Raw genomic sequence first — 27,500 nt, 5'->3', positions numbered from 1 at the left:
AGTATATTTCCTTGCATATCTTCACTTTGCTTTGGTTTTACAGAGGCTATAAACTTATATAAGTCTAAAAATCTGAACACCAGTATTTTTTTTAAATAGCAGTAAAAACCATGTATTTTAGGAACATAGAACACAAAATACTTCCATTTTCTCATTTATTCAACAGTTTTATTGCCTCTTCAGAACATTTTCATAGAGCTGTTAAAAAGACAGAATTTTCTTGTAAAAGTCAAAATACGAGTTGAAAACACCCCATTCAGAAAAAGTGCAGTGTCTGCACATTTTTAAGTGAAAAGTCCAGTTAATTTTCAATATTCAATAGCGGACAGAAAAATAGCTCAGTCTTCTTTATTAAGACAATAAAATACAAAAATATTCCAGTTGAAGCATGAAACTAATTTTGTAGCTTTTAAGATAGGATAGGAAATTTATATAATTAATTGCTGTGTGTGGTTGTTGTCTTCATTTCATTTATATCCAATAGCATACATGTGGCCAATAGCATATACTGTGTAAATAAAACAAAAAGTTACAACCTCAAGTGCCCTTACCAAATGCATTCTCTCAAACACCTTTTCAACTTGATGGCCTCACTTGTGACAGTTAATCTCTGTCTGTCATCACTCATTTGTATGAAAAAAGTCTCATGTGAGCGGATATTACCTAATTAACTTTCTCCTTTAAAGAGAAAGGAAAAGGAAAATGTTGCAAGTGAAAACAAACCTTCCAAAGCAGCGTCTGTATATTTAGAAGTAAGACACTTCAGCAATTTCATACAAACTAATTTAAAATGAAAGTCTTCCAACTGGAGTCTTAGATAAAAGCAGAGATATTTTCATAAGGAATAATGTCCTTTTATTTTTTTAAAGAAACAGTTATATTTTGAACAAATATGCATGGAATTGACCCAACAACACACTGTACACAGTGGGACTATACTGCTGCTCATCAGTGGTCCTTTTCCAAGGCCACATCACTAGGATTTAACAATTTCATGGAGGAGCCGAGCAGAGTCTGAAGTTCATTTGTGAATTCAACCAAATCTAATAGTTCCCTGCTTTCAGGATTGAAGGCATCCAGTTCTTTGGAGCAAGAGTATAAGAAACTTGCAGAAACCTGCCTGTAAAATTCTGCCTCTGAAATTGTGATGATTTCTATATTTGGAAAATTGCAGCGAAATATGCAGGGTGACATTTCCAATTTTTTAAGGACATCTGAAAGTAAAAGCCATTTTCGCGCCCTACAAAATAAAGAGGAAAGGGGTTCAAATTTTCTGGAAAAATATAAGTTGCTTCTGGTAATTAATTAGCATCCCCAGTAAACCAGTGTATAGCTGTAACAAGCATCAGTTTCTTCCACTTCTACCTCCACCCATACCATTTCTCCCCACGATCACACAGGGAACAACAGTCTTCTTTCTACGTGAGCAAAAGCATTTTCTTGTAGTGGAAGTAAATATGGACTCATCTGGTTTCTCATCTGGAGAAGACCGAAAGTTTTTTATAAAGGAGGAACATCATAACAAGACTCATCAACATGCCACTTCACGTTCTCACTGCTGATAAAAATAGGCAAAGTCCTACTCACTCAGCTCTGACCACAATTCTAGTTAATAACTCACAATGTGTCCCATTATAGTCACCAAGAGAAGTTTGTGTCCCAACCAAAGTGGACTGATTACAAACATCTTTTTGATCTCTTCTCTCTTCTGCCACAATAGGGCATTCTAAATATAGAAGGCTACCTCGGGTTTCGTCCCTTGCACGTATCTCCAGCCCCACCACTCACGTCTTTTGGGGCTGATGTTTTTGCAAATTGTCACATTATTTACATATATCCTGCGATATGCATACATGCACACACACATATACATATGTATACGTGTATATATACGCAGATACATATGTAGATATATATGTCTGTACACATACACACATGTACATATACGTGTTTTCTATCTCTAATAAAATTCATGGTTTATAATGGCAGACATATTTATAACTTGAGAAACCAAGGATGAAAATATACACCAATCTCCTTTGCGTACTCAACACACAGCAGAGCACAGGTCTGTTGATATGGATTATCCTGAGAGACTGGTTACCAGGGCTTGCTGGCTCCACAATGAGAGCAAGACTGGATTTAAGCAAATCTTATATACAAAGATTCCAGGAACCATGAATTAGGAAAGGGAGATTAACAACATAGTGCACTACACTTTGTGTGCCTGAGAAGGTACATATAGGGCATGTTGCCAAGCCTCTAGTATGTAGTACTGAGGTATCCGAGGGACCAACTCTTCTGTGGATTCCAGTGAATGACAACTTTAATGCTTTGGACTCTGGGGTCTTATTAGCCTTGGTAGTATTCTCATCGGGACAGTTTATATTGCGCGATCCATCTGACCCCACCAGGAATAACTAATCTTTTCAGGACAGGATCATTAAGTGAGATTCATGGACACTTAAAATGCAATCACCCACACTCCACGGCTTAAAAGAGTTTTCAGGCCCAGCTAACCCAACACTCAACACTTTTCAATCATATGATATAAATGCTTACCTCTGACAGACAGACACTTGGATGTTATACCATGGTAAGAGGGGGCTGTCTGAAAATTCAAACACATCACTGTTCTTAACCTTATCTTCATCATCCTGGTCCTCTGGTCCTGGATGGTTTGCCAAAACATTATGTCCAGCTTTCTTATCTGGTTCTAATGGAAAGAAAAGAGAAAAGGAATTGGTCTACTCCATCAAGATTTTAGGTCTTATTAATTAAATGATTCTAAAGAAGCAGAGAACATTTCCTAATCTCTGCTTATAGCACCCACCATCCAGCTATCCTTCACCCACGCAGTGAGAAATGTGATGTAATACATTCGTTTCCCAGTAAGCTGAAAAAAAATCATACTGCTTACCACACACAGAGCTTCCATAGAACTCCCAAGGGGCAATAAACTCTTCATCACTGTGACCCCGGAGGTCACTTAAATAATCTGGAGAGGGAACAAAAGTAACAAGATTTTTAAAAACTTAAATGATTTCAGACATCTGTGTGGCTCAGGTCATGATCCCAGGGTCCTGGGATCCAGTCCCATTTTGGGCTCCCCACAGGGAGCCTACTTCTCCCTCAGCTATGTCCCTGCTTCTCTCTCTGTGCCTCTCATTAATAAATAAAATCTTAAAAAAAAAAAAACAATTTAAGCAAAGTTGCAAGACACATAGTCAGAACACAGAAACTGGTTGCTTTTCCACTAACAATCCTACAAGAAAATAAAAACAATAGCACAATTGCATCAAAAAAGAGTAAGTAGTTAGGAATAAAATTAAGGAGGTAAAACACTTGTATACATAAAACTGTAAAATGTTGCTTAAAAATATCTAAGAAAATACAGATAAATGGAAAGATATCCATATCCCATGCAAATGGATTATAAAACTTAATATTTAAAATTTGCATACCCAAAGCAAACTACAGCTTGAATGCAATCTCTATCAAAACCCCGACATTGTTTTTTTTTTTTAATTTTTATTTATTTATGATAGTCACAGAGAGAGGGAGGCAGAGACATAGGCAGAGGGAGAAGCAGGCTCCATGCACCGAGAGCCCGACGTGGGATTCGATCCCGGGTCTCCAGGATCGCGCTCTGGGCCAAAGGCAGGCGCCAAACCACTGTGCCACCCAGGGATCCCTCGACATTGTTTTTTTTTTTCAAAAATAGAAAAACGTATTTTACAACTCATATGGAATCTCAGTCGATGCCAAATAGCCAAAATAATCTTCAAAGAGAACAAACATGGTGGCTTCACAGTTCCTGATTTCAAACCATACTATAAACAACAGGAATCAAGACAGTATTGTATTGGCTTAAAGACAGGCATATAGGCTAATGGGAAAGAACAGAGAGCCAATAAAAAACTGTGAAAAAATCTTGACAAGAGTGCTTAGGACCATCTCCTCAACAAATGGTGCTGGGAATATTGGATATACATAAGACAAGAATGAGGCTGGATCCTTACCTTACACCATATGCACAAAATGACTCCAAATATATTAAAGACCTAAACATGAGACCTAAAACTGTAAAAATGTAGGGGAAAAGACTCACAATATTGAAATGCAATAATTTCTTGGATATGACACTGAAAACACAGGGTACACAATAAAAAGCAGCTAAATGTGGCATTAAACCTAACTTCTGTATCAAAGTAAACATTACAGAGTGAAAAGACAGCCTGCAGAATGGGAGAAAATATCTGTAAATCATGTATATCAGGAGGGGTTAATAGTCAAAATATATAAGAAATTTTTGCAATAAAAAAGAAAGGGAAGGAAGGAAGGAAGGGAGTGAGAGAAGGTGAAAGGGAGGGAGGGAGGGAGGGAGAGAGGGAAGGAGGCAGGCAAAAACAACCTGCAATTAAAACATGAAGGACTTGAATAGACAACTCTCCAAAGGCATAGGAATGATTATTAATAAGCACACAGAAAGATAGTCAACATTATTCATCGTTAGGGAAATGAACAATGACATATCACATTCTATCCATTAGGATGGCTACAAGAAAAGAACAGGAAACAACGGATGTTGGAGAGGATGCAGACAAACAAAGGGGAACCCTCTTACACTGTTGGTGGGCATACAAGCTGGTGCAGAAAGGTGAAAACAGAGCTACCCTAGGAACCAGCAATTCCAGTTCTGAAAATATATCTCAGAGAATTGAAAGCAGTATCACAGCTAATTGCATATTCATTACAGCATTACTCACAATACCTAAGAGGTAGAAGCAGCTCAAATACCCATCTTCACATGAATGGATAAACAATGTGGTATATACATACAATGCAGTATCATTCAGTATATTTTTAAAAAAGAGTTCCTGGATTTGATTTATATATGAATCATTTAGGTGTGGATTTATGTACTAAAAGTAGAATTTGGTACAGAGAACTCAATAGTTTTTATTTTAAAACAAAGCATTCTGCTTTTATCTTTGTTCAAAATGGAAAAAAATCTTTATTTTTGTAAAAAAATAAAAAGAGGGAAAAAAAGAGGGAGAGAGAGAGATTCTGACACACATTACAACATGGATGAATTTTGAAGGCATTATGCATAGTGAAAGCCAATGACAAAAGGACAAATATTGTAAAGTATTTAAACTAGTCAAAATCACAGAAAAACAAAATAGAATATTGCTTACCAGAGTCTAGAGGGGAGGGGAAGCGAAATTAGTGTTTAATGGGTGTTTTACAAAATGAAGATGTTCTACAGATGTTACATAGTATCAATATATGTAACACTACAGAGTGCTACACTTCAGAATGTGTAAGATAGGGGTGGCTTGGGTGGCTCAGTGGGTGAAACATCTGCCTTCGTCTCAGGTCATGATCCCAGGGTCCTGGGACAGAGCCCCTCATTGGGCTCCCTGCTCAAAGGTGAATCTGCTTCTCCCTCTGCCTCTGCCTCTGCCTCTGCCTGTCCCCCCACTCCTCCCTCCACCGGCTCATGTTCTATGAGCCTCTCTCAAATAAATAAGGGAATTGTTCCAAAAAAAATTAATGTATAAGAAAATTTAAAGTTACATGTTTGTAACCACAATTAAAATGAATTTTAAAATAACAAAGTAAGACTTGCTGATAGAAAATAATGCAAACAGAGTTGGGGGCATTCTCCTATGAATTCGGAAGAGGCTAGCGTGTCATTTCCTCCATATCTGAGAGAATTCTCTTGCTGCACGTCGTTACAACTCTCGATCAAAGAGTTAAAAACAGTGCCAGCACACTGTTTTGGTGACAACAGCTTTGTAGTACAACCTGAAATCTGGCATTGTGATGACCCCAGCTATGGTTTTCTTTTTTAAAATTCCTCTGGCTATTCGGGGTCTTTTCTGATTCCACACAAATCTTAAAATAATTTGTTCTAACTATCTGAAGAAAGTCCATGGTATTTTGATTAGGATTGCATTAAACGTGTAAATTCCCCTGAGTAACATTGACATTTTTACAGTATTAATTCTTCTAATCCATGAGCATGGAATATTTTTCCATCTCTTTGTGTCTTCCTCAATTTCTTCCAGTGAGAATGGGGAAAATTAACAAGGCAGGAAACCACAAATGTTGGTGAGGATGCAGAGAAAAGGGAACCCTCTTGCACTGTTGGTGGGAATGTGAACCGGTGCAGCCACTCTGGAAAACTGTGTGGAGGTTCCTCAAGGAGTGAAAAATAGACCTGCCCTATGACCCAGCAATTGCACTGTTGGGGATTTACCCCAAAGATACAGATGCAATGAAACACGGGGACACCTGCACCCTGATGTTTCTAGCAGCAATGTCCACAACAACCAAACTATGGAAGGAGCCTCAGTGTCCATCGAAAGATGAATGGATAAAGAAGATGTGGTTTATGTATACAATGGAATATTACTCAGCCATTAGAAACGACAACCACCATTTGCTTCAACGTGGATGGAAATGGGGGGTATTATGCTGAGTGAAATAAGTCAATCGGAGAAGGACAAACATTATATGTTCTCATTCATTTGGGGAATATAAATAATAGTGAAAGGGAATAGAAGGGAAGGGAGAAGAAATGGGTAGGAAATATCAGAAAGGGAGACAGAACATGAAGATTCCTAACTCTGGGAAATGAACTAGGGGTGGTGGAAGGAGAGGAGGGCAGGGTGTGGGGGTGAATGGGTGATGGGCACTGAGGGGGGCACTTGACGGGATGACCACTGGGTGTTGTTCTGTATGTCGGCAAATTGAACACCAATAAAAAATGTATTATTTAAAAAAATAATAAATAAATAAAAGCTAGACATTTCCCTCTGGAAAAAAAAAAAGGAAAAGGGCAAACTTTATATGGTCTCATTCATTTGGGGAATATAAAAATTAGTGAAAGGGAATAAAGGGAAAGAGAAAAAAATGAGTGAAAATATCAGTGAGGGTGACAAAACATTAGAGACACCTAACTCTGGGAAATGAATGAGGGGTAGTGAAAGGGGAGGTGGGTGGGGGTTGTTGTGACTGGATAATGGGCACTGAGGGGGTCACTTGGCAGGATGAGCACTGGGTATTATGCTATATGTTGGAAAATTGAACTCCAATAAAAAATTTTTTTAATTTAAAAATTTAAAAAAACTTCTCAAACTAAAAGAATAGTTTGGCTGAATCTGGTAAGAATCTACATACCTAATCACTGCTATTTGCTAGATATGGGCCACCTCTAACACTTTAGCACCTCAAAAATGCCAGATTGCAAGTAAAGAATTACTTACCTTCCAGATGCAAAAATAAAGGAGTGCTGCATTTCCCTCTCCTTTGACACTAAATGTTTTTTTTTCCACCATAAGACTAGCATAAGATAAATAAGGGTTTATTACCATCTGAGTCAGTGGCATTGTTTGACAGTTAGTGAATGAGAAGAAATTTAACTATATTTAACTATAAGTTAAATATAAATATAAGTTAAATATAAATATAAGTTAAATATAAACTATATTTAACTATAAGAAATTTAACTCCCTGCATTCATGAAAAACTTGTGCTGTGTTTTAGGGATCCTCTAATGACTGTGCCTTAAACAACAGCTTTTGTGCTAAAAACCCATAAATTTCAAGACTGGGATGTTTGAATCTTTGTTATCTCCCAGACTTGAAACGTAAAAATACCTACCTACTTCCATCCTGGAACCATGGCCCAGGTCATCAGTAGCCTTGCAGAGAAGGCTCTGGTGCTGGTGAATGCTGCTGTGACTTACTGGAAGCCTTGACTGGCCACATTTTGGCACTATGCCTGTTGAGCTGGTTCCTCCAACCCTTGCTGAGATCCCTACAGCCATTCAGAGCTTGAACAAAATTGTTCAAGAGTGCTCAAACTGGTAGCTTTAAACAGCACACGGTTAAGGAAGCTCTGCTGGCCACCAAGGTGTGGATGTGGTTTTATGTTGGTGCAGTCACAGGCAAGCGTAGCATCATTGGCTATGATGTTTGAAGACCGATCTTTAACATCTCTTTCTATGTGGCTTATTATTTGAGTGTTCTTAGACCCTGTGTGATCAGACTGGAATTTGAATAAAATAATGTATCAAAAAATACCTAAGTTAAAAATGCACATGTAGAACATGTATATATTTAGGAAATATTTTTAAACGTTAGTACAAGTAGGCCAGAGCAAGTGTAGAAGGAATAGCCTATCACCAAACTAATTAGCTTAAGTAGAATACTGTCTTACACCACACAAAGGCAACCTTACTGCTGTCCTAAAATCTAAAGCTTTTTAATTTCTACCTACTAAAATGCAAATCAGCTACCATTCGAGTTTTAATAAAGAACATTTCTTAAACTTTGCCATTCCTGTTTTTGAAGTGACCTACCTGCCAGAAACATTTTCATAAGTTCACTGTGAGTCATTTTCATGATGGTTCTACCTGAGTATGTAGCCAAAGTGGGGTCAGCACCATAGGAGAGGAGCAAGCGGACAATTTCCAAGTGATCATTCTCAACTGCATCATGGAGTGGCCTAGGAAGAGACATACAGGTGGATTAAAGTGTGTACATGTGTTTCTAACATTGTTTCCTTTAATAACAAGCAAAAGAGGGTGAGTGTGTATCATGCATAAGCTTCCTAGAGTATGTGATATTTCACCAAGATATATGTACTGTCAAGTCATTCTGCAGATCATGAAACAGATATGATGACACCAAGATTAGAAGTGATAAATACTCGTATTTCTATCAGGTCCATTATATGGCTTTTGAAGGCATCATTTCCAAACTATTTCTCAAATGCAAATCTATTGTAATTCAAGACAAAAGTGAAAACATTCAAGGACATCAAGCAGTGACAGACTGCATAAAGGTACTCACAGAGGGGGGAAAATCCCACTATAATGAAAATGAAACCAATACAACAAACAGTTGGTATTCAGTTTTTACAGAGACTTACTTCATTTTTTAGGGAAACAAAAGCAAAAATGAACTACTGGACTTCAACAAACTAGAAAGCTTCTGCACAGCAAAGGAAATGATCAACAAACTAAAAGACAATCTGCAGAATGGGAGAAGATATTTGCAAATGACATATCAGATAAAGGGCTAGTATACAAAAATAAATAACAAATTACCAAACTCAATACCTAAGAAACAAATAATCCAGTTAAAAAATGGGCAGAAGACATGAAGAGACATTTATTATCCATAGAACACATGCAGATGGCCAACAACACATGCCAAGATGCTCAAAATCAGTCACCATCATGGGAATGCAAATCAAAACTCCAGTGAGGTATCACCTCACACCTGTCAGAGTGGCTAAAATTAACACCACAAGCAACAACAGACATTGGTGAGGATACAGAGGAAAAGCTAATCCCCTTACACTGTTGGTGGGAATGGAAATCAGTGTGGCAACATTGGAAAACAGTATGGATGTGCCTCAACAAGTTAAAAAGAATCACCCTATGACCCAGTGATTCTACTACAAGGTTATCTACCCAAAGAACACAAAAATACACATTTGAAGAGATACATGCACACTCTATAAGATACAATAGTATCTATCTTAGCCACCAAAAAGGATGAAATCTTACCATTTGCAATGACATGGGTGGAGCCAGAGAGTATAATGCTAAGACAATCAAGTCAGTCAGATAAGGCAAACACCATATGACCACTCATATGTGTAATTTAAGAAACAAATGAGCAAAGGAAAAAGAGAGAGAGAGAGAGAGAATTCAAGAAACAGACTCTTGACCTGAAAGAACACGCTCATGGTGTGGGAGGTGGGTGTGGGAAGGTGGGTGGAGGGATGGGTGAAATAGGTGATGGGGACTGAACAGTGTACTTGTGAGGAGCCTCAGATGACCTATGGAAGGAATGAATTATGCTATTGTACACCTGAAACACTAATATAACACTGTATGTTAACTACCCAAAATTTAAATGGAAAATTTAAAAAATAACAAATGCCTACCCACTTATTAAAGAACCAGGTCACAAACATCAGTGATTAGTGTAAACTCTTTTGAGGAAGCTAGACCCAGACCCTTCATAGAGATTAATGACTAACCCCTCTGACCCTGAAGGTCTGGAAATTATGGAAAGAGAAGAGACAGTTCTCTAAAGTTAGCCTGAACTGAGACTCACTGTGGTGAGTTCTCACGAAGGTACAAAATCTTCCCACTCACATCTACTCAGTGGTGGAATGTTGTCTGCAGTCTCATCCTGAATGAATGTTGTTTTGGAAATGTGACAGACCAAATACATCTCAGTTTTTGCTAATTTCAGAAATGTGAGGCAAGGCCTGACATTGCCTCATAGTAGTTCTCTCTACAGAATCCCAGAAACACTTCCCGGGTTCCTCAGACCTGGGCCTCTGACTGATAAAACATGGTCAAGGATAGGATGGGGGCCAGCTCTGAGGATGTGGGTTATGACAGCAGGTCCTACATGAAACCAACAGTGGCCTTCTGTACGTGCAGTACTTTCTAACTTAACAATAACAATAGTATTAGAAAATCAGAAACTAGGCAAAGCCTAACACCGAAGCATACCCAATTGTTCTGTGAAAATACACACACACACACACACACACACCAATTTAGAAGCCAGAATTAATCTTACAAGTTTCACTACCTGTAGAGTTCTTTTCTCGTTAAAGCTAAAGAGTTAAAGGCTATAACCACAACAATTTACAATATTGGTTTGGAACGACAGGAAAAACAAAATGAGAATGAAGAACGCCAAATGCATGAAATTAAAAAAAAACTTTAAAATTATTTTTTAAGATGCAAATAGACACAACATAAAATAAATCATGTAAAACCTTTGTACATGTTCAGTCCAGTGAAATCCAGTACGTTCACAATGTTCTGCAATCTATGCACAGATCTTATTTCATCTTGCAAACAGAAACTGTATTCCCATAACTTCATTACTCCTCCCATCAACAGTTGCAGCCATTATTCTACTTTCCTATACAATTTCACTGAGCACATTTTTAAGGTTATTCCATGTTGTATCATGTGTCAGAATTTCTTTCCTTTTAAAGAATTAGTATACCATATTTCGCTTTTCCTTTCATCCATCAACAGGCATTGAGTTTTTTTTTTCCATTTTCTGGCTATTGGGCACAATGCTGAAATGAACAGGGGGATGCAGACATCTCCCTAATATTGTTTTGGATTCACACACATCCAGAAGTAGGACTGCAGAGTTACATGGTATTTCTATTTTTAATTTTTTGAGGAACAGCCCTACTATTTTCCATGATAGCTACTCCATTTCACATTCTCACCAATAGTACATAAGGTTCTAACTTCTTCACACTGTTGTCAACACTTGGTGGTTTATGCATTGCTTTTAATACTGACCTCAAGAAGTGATACTACAGTTGTGATTTGCACTTCCCTACTAATTCGTGACTTTGAGCATCTTTTCAGGTATTTGTTGGCCATTTTTGGCCAACATATCTGTTTTTGCAGAGTGTCTCCTTAAGTTCTTTGCACATTTTAAAACTGGGTTTTGTTTTTGTTATTGAGTTGTAGGAGTTTCCTATCTGTTCTGTTAATTGCACATTAGATATACAATTTGCAAGTAAATTCCCTCATTCTTGTCACAATTGTTGACTTTGTCCTTTGACGAACAGAAACTAAGGTAGTCCCTTTTATCTGTTTTTGCTTTTACTGTCTGTGCTTTTGATGTGATATCCAAGAAATCTATAACAAATCAAATGCCATGCAGCATAGAAGAAACCTATGTTTTCTTCTAGTTTCATAGTTTCAGGTCTCACATTTAGGTATTTAACTCAACCTAAGTCAAATTTTTTATGTAGTGGCTTAAGGTAAGAGTCCAAGATCCTTCTTTTGTATGTGTATATGCTGTTTTCCTTACACTTGTCCATATGTGCCCATGAATGGTCTGAGAATATGTGTAGAAGACATATTCCATGGTTTATTTCAGGGCTATCTATTGCATTACATTGTTCAATGCATATGCCATTATTCTAGTAACATACTGATTTGCTTTACTTATGGTAAAGTAAGCAAAGCAGTATGTAAAATTTTACATTGTGGTAAATTATCCAAAATTTACATATCCAAAATTTATGTGTGTAAATGTGGTACTTATGTGGTAAGTAAAATTTATGGTAAATTTTGGAATCAGGAAAAATCAAGACAAAAGATTTGCTATTTATCAGATACTTCTGGTTATTTGGTTACTTGAGGCCCCTTGAGATTTCCTATGAATTTTAGGATGAATTTTTCTACTTATCCATAATTGCTGAGATTTTGATAAAGACTGTATTAAAACCACACAGTTGAGTGACTTCAACAAGATGGAAGAATTGGAAACCCCAGGCTCTCATTGCCCCATGGAGACACTGACTCAACATTATAAGAGCAGAAATGAAGCAGGTAAGAAAATGTGTTGAATTTACATCCCCACTCAGCATAATGCAAGGATAATCAGGGAATAAAAATCCCAGCTTCTCCCTAGATGAAGAAAGATAAGTGTGGAATGTGTGTCAACCGCTCTAACTTTGCAGTGGCAGATTCAGAACACTGAAGTGAATGTGCCAATTTTGGGTGCTATTAGCTTTTTGGACTACCTTAACTGAATAAAGCAGACTGAGACACTTAAACTGTATTTCTTATAGTTCTGGAAACTTAGATATTATCTGTAAGGATTCTGGATGATCTTTTCTGGTGATGACACTCTTCATCAGAATTGGAAGATGACCACTGTTTTTTCTTTTTTTAATAAGGCCACAGTCCTTTAGGGTTAGAACCATACCTTTTATGACCTCATTTAACATAAATTACCTCCTAATGGCCTCATCTCCATATACAGTCACATTAGGACAAAAGACTTCAACATATGACTTTTATTTATTTATTTTTTTTATTTTAATTTTTATTTATTTTTTTTAATTTATTTTTTATTGGTGTTCAATTTACTAACATACAGAATAACCCCCAGTGCCCGTCACCCATTCACTCCCACCCCCCGCCCTCCTCCCCTTCTACCACCCCTAGTTCGTTTCCCAGAGTTAGCAGTCTTTATGTTCTGTCTCCCTTTCTGATATTTCCCACACATTTCTTCTCCCTTCCCTTCTATTCCCTTTCACTATTATTTATATTCCCCAAATGAATGAGAACATATAATGTTTGTCCTTCTCCGACTGACTTATTCACTCAGCATAATACCCTCCAGTTCCATCCACGTTGAAGCAAATGGTGGGTATTTGTCATTTCTAATGGCTGAGTAATATTCCATTGTATACATAAACCACATCTTCTTTATCCATTCATCTTTCGTTGGACACCGAGGCTCCTTCCACAGTTTGGCTATCGTGGCCATTGCTGCTAGAAACATTGGGGTGCAGGTGTCCCGGCGTTTCATTGCATTTGTATCTTTGGGGTAAATCCCCAACAGTGCAATTGCTGGGTCGTAGGGCAGGTATATTTTTAACTGTTTGAGGAACCTCCACACAGTTTTCCAGAGTGGCTGCACCAGTTCACATTCCCACCAACAGTGTAAGAGGGTTCCCTTTTCTCCGCATCCCCTCCAACATTTGTTGTTTCCTGCCTTGTTAATTTTCCCCATTCTCACTGGTGTAAGGTGGTATCTCATTGTGGTTTTGATTTGTATTTCCCTGATGGCAAGTAATGCAGAGCATTTTCTCATATGCATGTTGGCCATGTCTATGTCTTCCTCTGTGAGATTTCTGTTCATGTCTTTTGCCCATTTCATGATTGGATTGTTTGTTTCTTTGGTGTTGAGTTTAATAAGTTCTTTATAGATCTTGGAAACTAGCCCTTTATCTGATATGTCATTTGCAAATATCTTCTCCCATTCTGTAGGTTGTCTTTTCGTTTTGTTGACTATATCCTTTGCTGTGCAAAAGCTTCTTATCTTGATGAAGTCCCAATAGTTCATTTTTGCTTTTGTTTCTTTTGCCTTCGTGGATGTATCTTGCAAGAAGTTACTATGGCCGAATTCAAAAAGGGTGTTGCCTGTGTTCTTCTCTAGGATTTTGATGGAATCTTGTCTCCCATTTAGATCTTTCATCCATTTTGAGTTTATCTTTGTGTATGGTGAAAGAGAGTGGTCTAGTTTCATTCTTCTGCATGTGGATGTCCAATTTTCCAAGCACCATTTATTGAAGAGACTGTCTTTCTTCCAACGGATAGTCTTTCCTTCTTTATCGAATATTAGTTGCCCATAAAGTTCAGGGTCCACTTCTGGATTCTCTATTCTGTTCCATTGATCTATGTGTCTGTTTTTGTGCCAGTACCACACTGTCTTGATGACCACAGCTTTGTAGTACAACCTGAAATCTGGCATTATGATGCCCCCAGATATGGTTTTCTTTTTTAAAATTCCCCTGGCTATTCGGGGTCTTTTTGATTCCACACAAATCTTAAAATAATTTGTTCTAACTCTCTGAAGAAAGTCCATGGTATTTTGATAGGGATTGCATTAAACGTGTATATTGCCCTGGGTAACATTGACATTTTCACAATATTAATTCTGCCAATCCATGAGCATGGAATATTTTTCCATCTCTTTGTGTCTTCCTCAATTTCTTTCAGAAGTGTTCTATAGTTTTGAGGGTATAGATCCTTTATATCTTTGGTTCGGTTTATTCCTAGGTATCTTAGGCTTTTGGGTGCAATTGTCAATGGGATTGAGTCCTTAATTTCTCTTTCTTCAGTCTCATTGTTAGTGTATAGAAATGCCACTGACTTCTGGGCATTGATTTTGTATCTGGCCACGCTACCGAATTGCTGTATGAGTTCTAGCAATCTTGGGGTGGAGACTTTTGGGTTTTCTATGTAGAGTATCATGTCATCGGCGAAGAGGCATCTAGAAGAAATGGACGCATTCCTGGAAAGCCACAAACTACCAAAACTGGAACAGGAAGAAATAGAAAACCTGAACAGGCCAATAACCAGGGAGGAAATTGAAGCAGTCATCAAAAACCTCCCAAGACACAAGAGTCCAGGGCCAGATGGCTTCCCAGGGGAATTTTATCAAACGTTTAAAGGAGAAACCATACCTATTCTCCTAAAGCTGTTTGGAAAGATAGAAAGAGATGGAGTACTTCCAAATTCGTTCTATGAGGCCAGCATCACCTTAATTCCAAAACCAGACAAAGACCCCACCAAAAAGGAGAATTACAGACCAATATCCCTGATGAACATGGATGCAAAAATTCTCAACAAGATACTGGCCAATAGGATCCAACAGTACATTAAGAAAATTATTCACCATGACCAAGTAGGATTTATTCCTGGGACACAAGGCTGGTTCAACACCCGTAAAACAATCAATGTGATTCATCATATCAGCAAGAGAAAAACCAAGAACCATAGGATCCTCTCATTGGATGCAGAGAAAGCATTTGACAAAATACAGCATCCATTCCTGATCAAAACTCTTCAGAGTGTAGGGATAGAGGGAACATTCCTCGACATCTTAAAAGCCATCTACGAAAAGCCCACAGCAAATATCATTCTCAATGGGGAAGCACTGGGAGCCTTTCCCCTAAGATCAGGAACAAGACAGGGATGTCCACTCTCACCACTGCTGTTCAACATAGTACTGGAAGTCCTAGCCTCAGCAATCAGACAACAAAAAGACATTAAAGGCATTCAAATTGGCAAAGAAGAAACATATGACTTTTAGATCGACACAATTCATATCAGAGCCTTTGCGTTGGAACTGACAAGAAAATGACCAAGGGATAGAGACCAGAGAGCCTGCTGTACCACAGTCAGAGGACACTAAAAGTTTATTGGGTCTTAATAACAGAAGCATCTTTCACTGGAAACTACATGTATAACTCAAGAGAACACTTACTCTCAGGAAAGCCCAAGAGGGCCTCACATGCTGTTTAAACTGACTGCTGAAGGTCTTTCCCTGTATGAAGCCAGTCTGAAAAGACTGAGAAAGATAGCTTTTTACCCCAAATGCCAAATGAAGTGACAATAAAAGATCACAAAGAACACATACACTCAAGAAAACTTGGCTCACTCAAGAGAATAAGTGGCCCTCAAGAAAAGGCTTAAGAAATACCTGGCAAGAATTCAAAATAACCATCCGAAAGGTGAACAATCAGCTAAAAGAGAAGGCAGACAACAGAATAAAATCAAGAATGATGCCTATGTAAAATGGGAACACATCCACAAAGAGAAACTATAAAAAAGGAAATAAGCAGAAGCACGGACATGAACAATACAGTAACTGAAAAATTCACTAGAAAGGTTTGCCATCAAACTTGATCAAGGAGAAGAAAAAATAAATGAACACGAAGACAGGGAGGAGGGTCAAGATGGGGGAAGAGTAGGATTTCCAAATCACCTGCCCCACCAAATTACCTAGATAACCTTCAAATCATCCTGAAAACCTATGAATTTGGCCTGAGATTTAAAGAGAGAACAGCTGAAACGCTACAGTGAGAAGAGTTTGTGCTTCTATTGAGGTAGGAAGACCGGGTAAAAGAAATAAAGAAACAAAAGGCATCAGAGGGGGAGGGGCCCGGCGAGGAGCTGGGCTAAGGCCGGGGCGAGTGTCCCCAGGACAGGAGAGCCCCGTCCCGGAGAAGCAGGAGCTGCACCAACCTTCCCGGGGGGAAAGGGGCTCGCAGGGAGTTGGAGCAGGACCCCAGGAGGGCGGGGATGCCCTGGGCTCCCTCGGACACTAACAGACACCTGCGCCCCGGGAGAGTGCGCTGAGCTCCCTAAGGGCTGCAGCGCGCACGGCGGGACCCGGAGCAGCTCGGAGGGGCTCGGGCGGCAGCTCCGCGGAGGGGGCTGCGGGGTGGGAGCAACTCGGAGGGTCTTGGGCGGCGGCTCCGCGGAGGGGGCTGCGGGACGGGAGCAGCTCGGAGGGGCTCGGGCGGCAGATCCGCGGAGGGGGCTGCTGGGCAGGAGCAGCTCAGAGGGGCTCGGGGGCGGCTCCGCGGAGGGGGCTGCGGGGCAGGAGCAGCTCAGAGGGGCTCGGGCGGCGGCTCCACAGAGAGGCGGCTGCGCAGCCGGGAGCGCGAATCCAACAGCGCAGGCCCAGAGGCAGGGCGCCGGGACACAGCCTAGGATCCGGCCTCCCCGGGACAGGCAGAGGCCGGGAGGGTCCAGGACAGCAAGGACGCTCCTGCCCCAAGCTGAGCAGATCAGCGGCCCCGACCCGGAGCCTCCAGACCCTGCAGACGGAGAGCTCTGTAGTTCCTGCGGGAGCTGACTCCAGGGCTCCAGAGCTGCCGCAGCCACTGTGGTTGTTCCTCCTGAGGCCTCACGGGGTAAACCACCCCCACTGAGCCCTGAACCAGGCAGGGGGCAGAGCAGCTCCCCCAAGTGCCAACACCTGAAATTCATCACAACAGGCCCCTCCCCGGAAGACCAGCTAGACGGACAAGTTCCAGGGGAAGTCAAGGGACTTAAGGTATACAGAATCAGAAGATACTCCCTGTGTTTGTTTGTTTGTTTTTTATTTCTGATTGCTTCCTTTTTTTCCCCTTTCTTTCTTTTTCTCTTTTTCTTTTTTTCTTCCTTTTTTCTTTTTCTCTTTTCTTTCCTTCTTTCTCTCCTCTCTTTTTCTCCTTTTCCCAATACAACTTGTTTTTGGCCACTCTGCACTGAGCAAAATGACTAGAAGAAAACCTCACCTCAAAAGAAAGAATCAGAAACAGTACTCTCTCCCACAGAGTTACAAAATCTGGATTACAATTCTATGTCAGAAAGCCAATTCACAAGCACTATTATACAGCTACTGGTGGCTCTAGAAAAAAGCATAAAGGACTCAAGAGACTTCATGATTGCAGAATTTAGATCCAATCAGGCAGAAATTAAAAATCAATTGAATGAGATGCAATCCAAACTAGAAGTCCTAAAGACAAGGGTTAACAAGGTGGAAGAACAAGTGAATGACATAGAAGACAAGTTGATGGCAAAGAGGGAAACTGAGGAAAAAAGAGACAATTAAAGACCATGAATATAGATTAAAGGAAATAAACGACAGCCTGAGGAAGAAAAACCTACATTTAATTGGGGTTCCTGAGGGCGCCAAAAGGGCCAGAGGGCCAGAATATGTATTTGAACAAATCATAGCTGAAAACTTTCCTAATCTGGGAAGGGAAACAGGCATTCAGATCCAGGAAATAGAGAGATCCCTCCCTAAAATCAATAAAAACCATCCAACACCTCGACATTTAATAGTGAAGATTGCAAATTCCAAAGAAAAAGAGAAGATCCTTAAAGGCAAGAGACAAGAAATCCCTGGGGAGGAGTATTAGGGTAACAGCAGACCTCTCCACAGAGACCTGGCAGGCCAGAAAGGGCTGGCAGGATATATTCAGGGTCTTAAATGAGAAGAACATGCAACCAAGAATACTTTATCCAGCAAGGCTCTCAGTCAAAATGGAAGGAGAGATAAAGAGCTTCCAAGACAGGCAGGATCTGAAAGAATTTGTGACCTCCAAACCAGCTCTGCAAGAAATTTTAAGGGGACTCTTCAAATTCCCCTTTGAGAAGAAGTTCAGTGGAACAATCTGCAAAAACAAGGACTGAATAGATATCATGATGACACTAAACTCATATCTGTCAATAGTAACTCTGAACGTGAACGGGCTTAATGACCCCATCAAAAGGCCCAGGGTTTCAGACTGGATAAAAAAGCAGGACCCATCTATTTGCTGTCTACAAGAGACTCATTTTAGATAGAAGGACACCTACAACCTGAAAATAAAACGTTGGAGAACCATTTACCATTCAAATGGTCCTCAGAAGAAAGCAGGGGTATCCATCTTTATATCAGATAAACTAAAATTTACCCCGAAGACTGTAGTGAGAGATGAAGAGGGACACTATCTCATACTTAAAGGATCTATCCAACAAGTGGACTTAACAATCCTCAATATATATGCCCGGAATGTGGGAGCTGCCAAATATTTAAACCAATTAATAACCAAAGTGAAGAAATACTTAGATAATAATACACTTCTACTTGGTGACTTCAATCTAGATCTTTCTATACTCCATAGGTCTTCTAAGCACAACATCTCCAAAGAAACGAGAGCTTTAAATGATACACTGGACCAGATGGATTTCACAGATATCTACAGAACTTTACATCCAAACTCAACTGAATACACATTCTTCTCAAGTGCACATGGAACTTTCTCCAGAATAGACCACATACTGGGTCACAAATCGGTCTGAATGGATACCAAAAGATTGGGATCGTCCCCTGCATATTCTCAGACCATAATGCCTTGAAATTAGAACTAAATCACAACAAGAAGTTTGGAAGGACCTCAAACACGTGGAGGTTAAGGCTAAAGATGAAAGGGTCAGCCAGGAAATTAAGGAAGAATTAAAAAGATTCATGGAAACTAATGAGAATGAAGATACAACCGTTCAAAATCTTTGGGATGCAGCAAAAGCAGTCCTAAGGCGGAAATACATCGCAATACAAGCATCCATTCAAAAACTGGAAAGAACTCAAATACAAAAGCTAACCTTACACATAAAGGAGCTAGAGAAAAAACAGCAGATGGACCCCATGCCCAGCAGAAGAAGAGAGTTAATTAAAATTCGAGCAGAACTCAACGAAATCGAGACCAGAAGAACTGTGGAACAGATCAACAGAACCAGGAGTTGGTTCTTTGCTGCAGTTTTTTTGTTGCTGTTTGTTGTTTTAATTGTAGCATCTACATTGCCAGGGAGGAACATGCAGTATAATGAAGTCCTTTAATGTCTATTCTGGCTGGTACCTTTTCCTTGGGGTCTATAGTGACATTCTAAATACACTTATAAAAAAATAAAATAAATATAAATATAATAAATAAATAAATACACTTGCATATGTGGTTGCTTTTGAATATCCTAGTTGTTAAATGCTTAATTTGCAAAAGAGTAAAAGACAAAGTTAACAGGGGCTCTTTACATCTATTACAAAGCACTTTAGTTAGAGGAAGAGGAGCCTATAGCAATGGCTACCCTCCTCTCTCTGTGTACCTCCATGAAGAGAAGCAGCAATGAGCACAGTATCTGTGTAATAGAATCCTTCTGTGCCCATCATAGTGCTTAGAAGTTGACTGATAAAGCTCCAAAAACACATACACAGCTGCCTGATACAGAGCTGGGTTACTCCTGAAGGTCAGATATCTGTTACTGTGCTAAGAGTGGAAATTGAACAAGATTAACTACTAAAGCATTCTTGGAAGTTGCAATAGACTACAGAATGGTTTCAAGGTAGTTATGTTCTATCGGACAGATTTTGCCAGTACAGTGCTGTCTAGGTAAGTACAATTCATGGTGCTTTTGACTCTGTAAAGTTTTTTCTTGTATCATAAACTTAGAAAGTTTTAAGTATGTCTCCAGAATTTTGCAGTTTTACAGGACCTTGCCATCAATGTTTTCACTCATCTTTGGTTTGAGTATCTCTTACATACCTGAGAATGACTGCCTATGCCCCAACAACACATTCAAGGTCCACTAACCTGGTTCCATCATGGGCACTACGGTTGACATCAGCACCATATTCAAGAAGGTGCTGAGCAATGTGGAGCCATCCTCCTGCACAAGCTTCATGCAGAGCACAGTAGCCCGCATTGTCTTGATGATTCACATCACATATGTTGTTTTCCAGGCAGTACAACACCAATTCCTGTGTAGAAGAGAAGGGGGAATGCTGGCAGAAGTTAATGCAGAATGAACCTCATAATGACTTCTCTGTAGCTTGGCACTACCTACTTTCAAAGACAGTGACCCTCAGGCCTAACAACCTCCTGCAGCTTGGGTAGGTGGTGTATACATGTTACTGAGGGAGCATAACCACATGTTTGCTAGAAGCATATCTATTTCCTGACAAACAGTTAGTAATAAGAGAACAGTTGGCATATCAGAAGTACTCAATATCACATGTAGTATCTACCCTGGCTTTGTAGTAGTGCTCCTCGCAGCTCCTGGGAAACCAACTGCTGTCCCTGGATCTCATATTCAAGTAACTGAGTTAACTATAAAACCCTTCCAGAGACTTTTCAGACAATTCAGAAATCTCCAAAACAGAAAACAGAGAGGAGGATTTGCCCACCCCTGCAGTGTCTGCCTCAGCACCTTACCTGCTCTCCCACATGTGTACCCCCGCACAAACAATCCAAGACAGAGCCAATAACTTCTCTCTCCCTTGCTAATCAGAATCCAAAAGGGATCATTAAATTACCACAGTTGGGACACCTGAGTGGTTCAGTAGTTGAGTGTCTGCCTTTAGCTCAGGGCGTGGTCCCAGGGTCCTGCGATGGAGTCCTGAATTGGGTTTCCTGAAGGGAACTTGTCTCTCCCTATGTCTGTGTCTCTGCCTCTCTCTCTCTGTATGTCTCTCATGAATAAATCAATAAAATCTTTAAAAACTTAAAATAAAATAAAATTCCCACAGTCATCAAGCCTTATATCATGTCAGGTTTTATATCAGAAATATGAGAGCAAGACTGGAAGATGACAACCTAGCCTACAAACCTGAACATGGGCTAAACACCTCAGAGGCCTTTCTTTTCGCACTAATGAATAAACTACCAAGGCAAAGGAGCACAAAGGGGTGCTAATGCAAATATCCTGCTGGAACTCCCAGCTGGGCTCCTGATGGAGAAGGGGCTGTGCTGAGTTCCTTGCCCCTCCTTGTACAGCCCCAGCCAGTATACCTCATCACCAGCCTCAGGGAGGGGTGTCAGTATCTTCTAATTCTAGACACCAACAAGGATACCAACCTCATAGCCACGCTGGGCAGCCCGCTGCAAGAGTGTCTCACCAGCATTCCTGACCATAGGTCTCTGTGCTTCTGGCAGCATAGGCTGTGACTGGGTAGTCTCTGGAGGGGACTTTGAATGTAGCAACTGTGAAGACTGGGAAGCTGGCAGTATTTGTTGCAAACTACAGATGGGCTTCTCATCCCAGTTGCCTGGTGGCACATAATACTTGGAATGAGGCCTCTCCTGCTTTTTTACTCTTCCAATGGTCACCTATTAAAAAGCAAGCAGCACACACTTTGAAGGCTATCTTTCATATCTGCCTTTTCTCCTCCTATGTATGTCAGAAATCATTGTGGAAGAATGTGGCTTTTCCTTTTATTTGGGGGAAGGCAGCAGGCATGAGGGGTTGTGATTTTGGAGGCTTCTGGAGAGGAGTTGTGAGAAGAGGTTTCATTTTTACCAGTTTGACACTTCCCCAACAAAGAGGAGACATGCCTCCTAGGACAGGAAAGTAACTTTTGATGGAGGAGGCCGGGAAAAGGAAAGTATTGTTCTTGAAAAGCAGTCCGCAAATGGACTAGCAAGGAGGGAATGTGTCATGAGCCTGTACAAGCCTGATTTGAAGGGGACTGTCTAGGTAGTAGCCAACAAGTGTGAGGAAATACCTTGCCATCATCATAGCCCACAGAGTTGTCTGCTGGCACTACCAAGTCCTGCCTGGATTCATGAGAGATCAAATGCTTGGTTTTACATAATCTCTTCCCAGGTGGTTTCTCACTGTTCCTGGTGTATTTCTGCAGTACAGAGGCAGCTAGGTGATCCTTTTCATCTGTGCAGAGCACATGTGTCTTCTGACTTTCTTTAATTTTCTGCAGTTTGGAATGCAGCCTTGATGCTGGTAGGGTGCTTATAGTGGTGGATAAAAGGCTCTTCACAGGCAGAGAAGTAGAGAATATAGGAAAGCCTAATTGGGGGGGGGGGGCGGGGGTATGCAAAAGAAAGGGAGTATGAGAAGAATGAAGTACACCTGCAGCCAGTACAGAAACAAAACCCATCATTGGGACTGATCACTAAAGCAACTTCCAGTTTTTTGTTTTGTTTTGTTTGTTTTTCTTTAAAGATTTTATTCATTTATTCATGACAGAGAGAGAGAGAGAGAGAGAGGCAGAGACATAGGCAGAGGAAGAAGCAGGCTCCATGCCCAGAGCCCGATGCGGGACTCAATCCCGGGACTCCAGGATCGCGCCCTGGGCCAAAGGCAGGCGCTAAACCGCTGAGCCACCCCGAGATCCCCCAACTTCAAATTTTTAAAGATATACCCATCATATTTCAAAGCCTAAGTGTTTTAACTATCCCACATTCAAACAATTACCTAACCTAGAAAATTCCCACTTGAAACTTTCTTCAAATGGCAGGGACAAGGAAGCAAAGGCTAACCCTTGCTGTTTTCCTACCCAAACTCACTGGGCTTAGGAGCAGGACTTTCACATGGATGGCCAATCTGCATGCTCAGACCTAGCAATGAGACCTCACTCTGAGGCTGGAATGAGAGTGCTGGCAAGCATCCAGGGTCACTCAGACTTCCCTTCCTACCCAGCAAATGGGTGGGCAGCTTCGTAGAAAGAGAGGCTTCTTCCCTCTCAACTGTGCTCTGCACTGTACATCGTGGAAGAAAATGTGGACCTGAATCAGTGTTAGGAGAAAACTCTCTGCCTGTTTCATCTTAGTCAACTTTAGTTAAGTCCTCATGGGTACTCTTTCAAACACAGTAGGTGACTAATCCTCTAGCTGTGAGGCAGGCACTGTGCATACCTTGCTCATGGTCACTGGATTTGAAGGACTCTTCTGACAGGCTTCTGTTAGTTTTGGCCTCTGCCCCTTCCCTGTGAGGTTTCTCTTTGGAGTAGCTATTCTCCTGGGCAGTGACATCAGGTTGAACCTCTTGAGCCATTTCCTTCCCACTCTTCTGGCCTGGTTTGTTCTCTTCTGCTGACACCTGTTGCTCCCATAGTTTTCTAAAGTACAGCAGCTGCTGTTGTTTCTTAGGATGGAGCCCTGTTAATTCAATACACACTTTCAGTCTGGTCAGGTCATTACCATGTAGGTCTTCTAGGTGGCTAAGAGGAATTGTCATTTACTCTCAGATCACTCATGTAATGGAGAAATAACCACAAATTAATCAAAAAGCCTTCTCCTTTGGAGGAGGGCAAACTGTCCTGCACATCACTGATGAATGTGGTAGAGCGGATGGCTGTGGTCACCACCTCCATTTAATATATGTCACCAAGTCTTGGGAGAGGACCTATTCATCTTTGACTATGTTCTGCCTTGACCTCCTACATCTGGCTTGGGGAGAGGTATGAGTGGTTCTCCAGGATGGAAATGAGGATGTCCACTACTTTGCAGCAGGACTTCCTCTGGGTGCCCAGCCCATACGCAGGGACAACAGCAAGGCTCATGATGATCCACTTCAGCTACACGCAGAGGCCACTGAGCACACAGCCAAAGCCAAAGCTTACCTTTGGAAGTCCGTCTTTGTTTGGCTTTCTGCAGAGGGTCCTCTGGAGTTTCTTCAACAATGGTCTCAGTGTCAGTGCTGTTACCTGATAGTTTATGTTTTCTGTCCAGCTGGAGGGTAGGGCCATGTAATATATCCATAGCAGGTGGCTTGTTCATGGGCCACCTATCCATGCAGTACTTCTTCACAGGAAGATTTTTGTCTTCTGGGGCCTTAAACAGACTGTATTTCTTTATAGCACTATCTTCACCTGGGTTTGGAGAAAAGACAATGAAGGCCCAAAGGTCATGAGAAAACAAAACTCCCATACCCACAATAATCTGCTGCCAATAGACCCTACTTTACAGACTACAGATTTCACATTGGAAGTATAGAATCCCCAGAAATAGAAATCCCCGAGGAAACCCAGGTGAAGACAAGTAGCTATTAAAGCAGCAAGCAAGACTGGAACTGGCTGAAACATACATACCCTACCTCATATACCACATACAATTGTGACTTTATCATTTTTATAGTTGGAGTCATGAGAGAACCAAGAAAGGAGATGAGAAGAGACATTATGGGGCAGGAACACTATCTCTTTCAGTAAATGGAAAGCCAATGTAATAAAGACGTATCTCTGACATGCCATCTCTCCAAATGAAAACATCAATAATTCACTTGGGTTGCGAGGACAGATAATGAGTAAACTGGGACAGAAAAATAGTGCCAGAAGAAAGTAAGGTCCTTCATGGACAGAAGCAATGGTCTCTCTTGAAGGGCTGCAGAGCTCTGGACCTAGAGCCTAAGCTGCTGCTTAAACTGGCAAGACAAGGAGAGGAAGGAAGGAGACCTGAGTAGTCTAGGAGTACTGAGAAGAAGAGCTTTTAAGCAAAGTCAAAGGAAAGATTTTTTTAGCATGTGAAGAAATTCAAAGGCAACTTTACAGAACTCAATCTGATTACTGCAAATCTTTCTCTGTCCTGTTTTCTCACATTACTGAAGGGGTGGTCCCATTTTCTGTCCCAGAGGAAGGCCTTTAGACTCTAGTAGAGTTCAATGACATCATGAATATCCACAAGAACACTAATTTCTTCTTACCCCTTCCTTTACATGTAACTGTCTCAGGACACTCTAAAAACAAAGTTCTATTCCCTTCATTATCCATGTCTCTTTTCACATCTGGCTCAAACCAGGTGGTTGAAGGCAGAATTAGCTAGCTGATATAATGCCTTTCACATGCAAAACAGCATGACTGTTTAAGCAACACAGAACATCACTCTATCCCCCTTGCTACATACCTTAGGGTCATGTTAAGAATCTCTCAACACCTAGTATTTCAAATTCCACCTCCACATCTTACATTTTTTTAAAAAAGATTTTATTTATCTGACAGAGAGGGAGCATGAGCATGGGGAGCAGGGGGAACAGGAGAAGGAGAAGCAGGGTGACTGGGTGACGGCACTGAGGGGGGCACTTGATGGGATGAGCACTAGGTGTTATACTATATGTTGGCAAATCAAACTCCAATAAGAAAATATACCAGAGAGAGAGAGAGAGAGGGAGGGAGGGAGGGAGGGAGAGAGAGACAGAGACAGAGAGAGACAGAGACAGAGAGAGACAGAGAGAGAAGGCTCCCTGCTGAAGCTGATGTGGAGCCCACTCATTCCCAGGATCCTTGGATCACAACTTGAGCTGAAGGCAGATGCTTTACCAACTGAGCCATCCAGGTGCCTCACATTTAACATTTTAACTCCAGGTCTAGTTGTGGCCACCTGATCTCTGAGAGTCTTGACTATTCCTAAAGAGGCACCTTTCTCCAAATGGTTTTCTCATGAAGTTTTCACCATCACTCCATCATCCTAGCAGAAGAAATTAGTTTATATGTAACATGCCTGTGTTTTTTGCTATAATAGTCAACATCTACTCTGACCTAGTAAATCAGCCTGGGTATGGAGGGCACCCCTTCACCCACCAAGACAGGAAGCATGACATACAGGTGCTTGCCATGGGTGCTCAGCTAGGAATGACATTCCTGTCCTTGATATCCCAGATAGTCCTCTCCTGTCTTGTATCCAGGGACCCCTCAATCTGATGACTATAGTTCCTCATCCTGGTGTATAATCAGGAACCTTCCATTGAAGACTTGGGATACACTGAAATCACTCTCCCATAAACAGGTGTAGCTGCATTCTTTCCATTTTTTGCAAGACAATCTTTTACCAAGATAGGTCCACCCACACCTTCCCCAAAACTGCCCCCCTGAGCCATTATAAGAAAAAATGAACGATAATTGAGAAGTTTTCAGTATCACCTTTTGTGGCAAGGATTCAGTTATTCAATAACTGAAGTCATCCCAAGATATTAAATATCATCATCACCACCTTCATCATTGTCACGATAAACACCGCCCCAAACTGCCTAAGACAGATGGGCTATCACCTCCAGGGCACAGGGGCTCCATGGCACACTACAGTAACTACAGTACATCTCAACTTAGACTTTGTCAAATAAGGTAAATTTAACTACTACCCAAAGGATTACCCTTGTTGATACAAGAGAAAGAAAGATGCATGACTCCAAAGCATCAGGCTGTGCCATCCTTGTTCCTACTTTTCACCCCTTCAGAAGCAGGAAGTCATGTACCATTGGACATGCCAGCTAGGCATATATGACAGTGGCTGTGTTCATAGCTTAACACTGGCTCTCTCACAGCATATGCATCCCATAATTCATCATAGTTCCATACCACTACCTCACAAAAGCATCACCAGAGCAATATTTACATGTTGCTATGGCAGCAAAGTAATGTCTGTTCCATCATACCTACTTAGAGTTTAATAAAATGGTAGAGTATTGATAAGTTTCAGTGTTACCAAAGTACATGTTCTGTAGGTAAACTGCAATACCAGAGCAAAAGTTGATCTTGTTAACATTAAGAACCGCTACAGGAGAGGCATGCCAATGTTCCATTGATTTTGCCTCAGATTTCTTCCAATTCCTTCCATCTATACAGCTTGGACATTGTGAATAAACAGATGCTAGACTTCTGCATGCAAATAGGTGGCAGACACCTGAATATGGCATTTAAAAGAAAGGGGAATCAACATGACTGGGCCTTTATCAATGAGTGTTCCCATAAACGAATCTTACAAGTTGGAAGAGAATCTTAACTCATTTTCCAATTTAATTGGGGTCACTATACAATACACCGAAAAAGAAAATCAAGACCATGGTACTGTAAGTTTTCCTCACT

The 27,500-nt window shown here is 40.7% G+C and overlaps 1 protein-coding gene and 1 pseudogene across 1 annotated transcript; one reads left to right on the top strand and one right to left on the bottom strand.

The window, feature by feature from the left end:
• Window positions 1-832: 832 nt before the first annotated feature.
• Window positions 833-26,990, bottom strand: LOC140629059 (BCL-6 corepressor-like). The gene is made up of 10 exons (XM_072818455.1): window positions 26,891-26,990; window positions 24,267-24,515; window positions 23,560-23,802; window positions 22,413-22,711; window positions 21,766-22,017; window positions 20,503-20,669; window positions 8,375-8,520; window positions 2,921-2,998; window positions 2,563-2,716; window positions 833-1,240 (listed from the first exon to the last, which is right to left on the bottom strand). Exons 1-10 carry the CDS (start codon window positions 26,898-26,900, stop codon window positions 949-951), a joined length of 1,890 nt encoding a protein of 629 aa, XP_072674556.1. The 5' UTR covers window positions 26,901-26,990; the 3' UTR covers window positions 833-948.
• LOC140629065 (ATP synthase subunit g, mitochondrial pseudogene) lies at window positions 7,694-7,992 on the top strand (annotated as a pseudogene).
• Window positions 26,991-27,500: the final 510 nt, after the last annotated feature.

Source organism: Canis lupus, chromosome Y, assembly GCF_048164855.1.
Source record: "Canis lupus baileyi chromosome Y, mCanLup2.hap1, whole genome shotgun sequence".
In the NCBI taxonomy this organism is placed as follows: Eukaryota; Metazoa; Chordata; class Mammalia; order Carnivora; family Canidae; genus Canis; species Canis lupus.
The sequence above is the reverse complement of the archived record's forward strand: the minus strand, read 5'-3'. Positions and strand labels throughout refer to the sequence as shown.